This window comes from Nomascus leucogenys, chromosome 3 (genome assembly GCF_006542625.1).
Source record: "Nomascus leucogenys isolate Asia chromosome 3, Asia_NLE_v1, whole genome shotgun sequence".
NCBI lineage: Eukaryota > Metazoa > Chordata > Mammalia > Primates > Hylobatidae > Nomascus > Nomascus leucogenys.
In genome coordinates, this window is record NC_044383.1 from 143,813,665 (window position 1) to 143,818,035 (window position 4,371).

At 40.6% G+C, this 4,371-nt stretch overlaps 1 protein-coding gene across 3 annotated transcripts; it reads right to left on the bottom strand.

Moving 5' to 3' along the window:
* Window positions 1-1,031: 1,031 nt before the first annotated feature.
* LOC115834471 (endogenous retrovirus group K member 8 Rec protein-like) lies at window positions 1,032-3,390 on the bottom strand. 3 transcript variants are annotated; one of them, XM_030809893.1, is made up of 2 exons: window positions 3,044-3,390; window positions 1,032-1,296 (listed from the first exon to the last, which is right to left on the bottom strand). In XM_030809893.1, the coding sequence occupies exons 1-2, from the start codon at window positions 3,245-3,247 to the stop codon at window positions 1,033-1,035; spliced, it is 468 nt and encodes a 155-aa protein (XP_030665753.1). In that variant the 5' UTR covers window positions 3,248-3,390; the 3' UTR covers window position 1,032. The 3 variants fall into 3 exon arrangements, with proteins under 3 accessions (XP_030665753.1, XP_030665752.1, XP_030665754.1); XM_030809892.1 differs by having other exon boundaries at window positions 2,987-3,390; XM_030809894.1 differs by having other exon boundaries at window positions 1,032-1,971; window positions 2,874-3,390.
* Between the last annotated feature and the right edge of the window lie 981 nt (window positions 3,391-4,371).

Genomic DNA, 4,371 nt, shown 5'->3' on the forward strand with positions numbered 1-4,371 from the left:
GGACCGGTGCTGTGCTTACAGAGGACCCACACCGGCACCGGCCTCTGCGTTCCCTTAGTATTTATTCATAATTATCTTTACCATCACCGGTGCTGTGCTTTGAGATGTATATGCGAACATCTCCATAAACCTTTTAGCAGTATTGCTCCAGCAAGCCCCACCTTATTCCTAAAGGCGGTTTTCTCCTTACTCAGTAAACAAAGCACATTCTGCACCGCCCAAAATCCTTTTAACATTAAGTCACCACAGCACATGTCTCTTGCAAGGACAAGGTTGGGGGTAGGGTCACAGATTAACAGCATCTCAAATACAGAACTAAATGGAGTCTCTTATGTCTACTTCCTTCTATATAGACACAGTAACAGGCTGATCTCTCTTTCTTTTCCCCACATTTCCCCCTTTTCTTTTCAACAAAACTACCATTGTCATCACGATACCGAGATTACATACTTCACAAGGTAATAGAATATCACAAAGCAAGTGGAGGCAGGATGAGTTCACAGGGCGGTGTTAAAATTGAAATTAAAATTGCCAACGAAATTTTTTGGGCACGCATAGTCATTGATAACATTTTATCAGGAAATAGGGTTTGAGAGCAGACAACCTGACTGGCCAAAATTTATTAGGTGGGAATTTCCTCATCCTAATAAGCCTGGGAGCACTACAGGAGGCCGGGGCTTATTTCATCCCTTCGGCTTCAACCGTAAAAGGCGGCACGCCTCCAAGGGGGTCGTTTATAGGCCTACCCTCAGAGCGCATTCTCTTTCTCAGGGATATTCCTTGTTGAGAAAAAGAATTCAGCGATATCTCTCCTATTTGTGTGCAGAAGGAGAAAAGATATGGCTCTGTTCCGTCCGGCTCACCGGCGGCCAGTTCAAGGTTACCTCCCTTGTTTCCTGAACACCGCTGTTATCTCGTACTTTTTTCAAGATGCCCAGTTTTCGTATTGTTCAAACACACGTCCTCTACAAACAATTTGTGTAGTTAAGGCAATCATCACAGGGTCCTGAGGTGACATATATCCACCTCAGCTTACAAAGAAGATGATGGGATTAAGAGATTAAAGTAAAGACATAAGATATTACAAAAGTATAAATTTTGGAGAACTAATAAAATGTCCATGGAATCTTCATATTTTATGCTTTTCTGCTGTGGCTTCAGCCAGTCCCTCAGTTCAAGGTCCCCGACTTCCCGCAACATTCTCCCTCCCTTTCCCTCTATATAAATGTGCCATGGCGATGAAGGCTTGTTCGTTCTCTCGATTTTGGCGCAGGATTCTTCGACTGGTCCGGCACACTAAAAACAAACCGATTAAACAGAGACACATAATTCCAAAATTTACTGCAGTAGAGTTTCCAATAGACTTAATCCAAGTCGTGGGGTTTAATCCATAAAGATTTTTTGCCACTTGATCTAACGCCTCAGCTCCAGGCACAATATTTAAGTGACTCTGAGAGGCTTCAAAAATTTGTTCTTTTAATTTAGAAATGTCTAAAGTGAGATTATCTTCTCTTCCCTGTAAATGGCGTCTTACCATGTCCCAGTGATGTCTAGACTCATTATAAACTTGGGGTGTAATACAAAAATCTGACGTATTCCAGTCACACTGTAACTGGAAACGATGTTCCAAGCTCATGAGCCTATCTCCCATCCAAATGACAGTTTGTCTAAGGTCATTAATTTGATTAGCCAATTTTTGATCGATACCAGATTGTGAATTCCACAACCTTGTGGAATTCTTTTGCCAATTGTCAACAAAGCTTACTGTCTGAACAGAAGAGTGCAATGCGACTCCTGCCACAGCGGCTGTAGCTGTGACTGCAATCAATCCCATAATCACTGCAATTAAAGTAAAAATGAATCTTTTGGATCTATTTAAAATGCCTTTTAATACTTCAGTCAAAATATGAATGGATGGCGAGGCCTCCCATGGTCGATCCATGGACACAGGGATCCACACGCCTTCTCTTGCTCTCACAAGCAGAATACGGTGCTGCCAATCAAAAGTCGAATCAATGCAAGTAAACAATCTGCAATTTTCACATGTTATAGTTTGGGAGTCTGGTTTAATAACTACATTTCCTGTGACTAACATATAAGGGGGTTTTACACAACTTAGTAGAGGAACTGTTAGACTGGAATTTAGGTTGATAGAGTAAAATGCTTTATAATCTCTTGTTTCTATAGTTTGGTTCCCAGACCAAATTCTAAGGTGGTATGAAGCCACAGTAAGCCTCCATAATTCTGGATGTTCAGGACCAAAAACCGGACTTATTATTTTTGGTCTTGGAGTAGAGGTTCCCTTTTCTCCCCATTTCCAAGGGTAGAAAGACTGAAATTTCTTGTACCTATGTTTGTCTAAATTTTTTGTTAAGTCACTATCAACAGTTGGACTCACTAGTGCATTGGGACAGAATTGAGTTTGTCCTGTGCAATCGTGGTAGAATTGACCTCGAGGTGCCCAATCTATAACAGTTCCAAATGTGTTGTTTTGTAAAATCACGGCACTATCGGCTACACATTCTTCCCAAACTAAATCTTTTGTTTCTATGGGAATCTCCTTGGGGCAAGGTCTTCCTTTTGGCCTAAATTTTAATGATCTTTGATAAGAGAAGTCTGGTAAATAGTTTACCTGTGGTTTGAGTGACATACCGCTTACCATATGATAAGTAAATCTACTGGTGGGATTGAGAGTAGGTACTTCTACCAACCAATTTTGGATAGCAGGCATTAAACATCCTGGTGCTCTCCCGAGACATATAGGAGGATAACGATACCCAATGGAAATATTTATCATCATTCCTTCTTCCTCTGGTTTTGCAGGGCAACGATCATCTGTGCGACCAGCTACCCACACACTATTATTAACATATACTTCAATGGGATTATCCATCCAAGTGACTGCCCGAATTAAGGGCGGGAAAGGCACATAGGCCCAGTAGGTATAATTAGCTGCAGCTGCTCCTGCAGGCATGGGGAGACTTACCACCGTTGATACAACCATTAAAGCTGCAAACAGCATTTTTTCTGAGGTTTGTGTCACCTTTGTGCTAGCTAGGCTTTTTCTAGCTAACAGTGTCAGCTTCTTTAACTGTGCCCAGGTTGGCAGCTCCGCCTTCTTGGTGCGTGGTGACTTCATCTGTTTTTCTAATATCACCACTTGATTCATCCTGCGAGTCAATGGTGCCCGATTGCGGTGATTCCGTCTCCGTGGAGGCGCTTTTCTTTGCATCTCCGATGGGTTCATTGTAGAACTTCAAATGTCTAGTGGGTATCCAAACAGGAAGCTGATTTTCTCCTGGTGAAACACAAGCAAAACCTCTTCCCCAGGTTATCACCTTCCCTATCTCCCATGTCCTATTTTTGTTGTCTTTCCACCAAATCAGTTTTCCTTCATGTGACTGTTCTTTTTACCTGTAAGATGTTGTTCTGCAGAAGTAGTAGTCTGATTTCTATAAATGTTTAAAAAATTTAAAGTATAGAGTGCTAGATCAAGCTGCATCTGAGGAGAGGTACACTCCTTACTGTCTCCCCCTTTTTTTTTGTTTAACTAACTGAGTTTTGAGTGTTCTATTAGTTCTTTCAACTATGGCCTGTCCTTGGGAATTATAAGGAATTCCTGTTGTATGTGTAATATTCCACTGATTTCAGAATTTTTGGAAAGCTTTACTAGAATAACCTGGTCCATTGTCAGTTTTAATTTTTTCTGGAACTCCCATCACAGCAAAACAAGATAATAAATGTTTTTTAACATGGGAAGTACTTTCTCCTGTCTGGCATGTTGCCCATATGAAATGTGAATAAGTATCAACTGTTACATGAACATATGATAATTTTCCAAATGAAGATACATGGGTAACATCCATTTGCCATAATGCGTTAGGACACAGACCTCTGGGATTAACTCCTGCCTCTTGGGTGGGCAGGTGTAGTACTTGACACTGGGTACAATGTTGTACAATATTTTTTGCCTGTTTCCACGTGACATCAAATTTGTTTTTTAACCCTGCTGCATTTGCATGAATCAAAGCATGAAGTTCTTGTGCTTTTATGAATGCAGAGGATACCAGTAAGTCAGCTTTTTTATTTGCTTCAGTTAAAGGTCCTGGTACATTAGTATGTGCTCGAATATGAGTAATATAAAATGGGAAATTCCTTTTTCTTACAGTTTGTTGTAACAAACTGAACAGCTGGTTTAACTGATCATCCATGCTATATTTAATTAGAGCTGTCTCAACATCCCTTGTAGCCTGTACTACATATGCAGAATCTGATATAATATTAACAGGTTGATTAAAATCTTCTAACACTGTAATGACTGCAATCAACTCTGCCCTCTGAGCTGATTGATATTGAGTTTTGATTACTCGC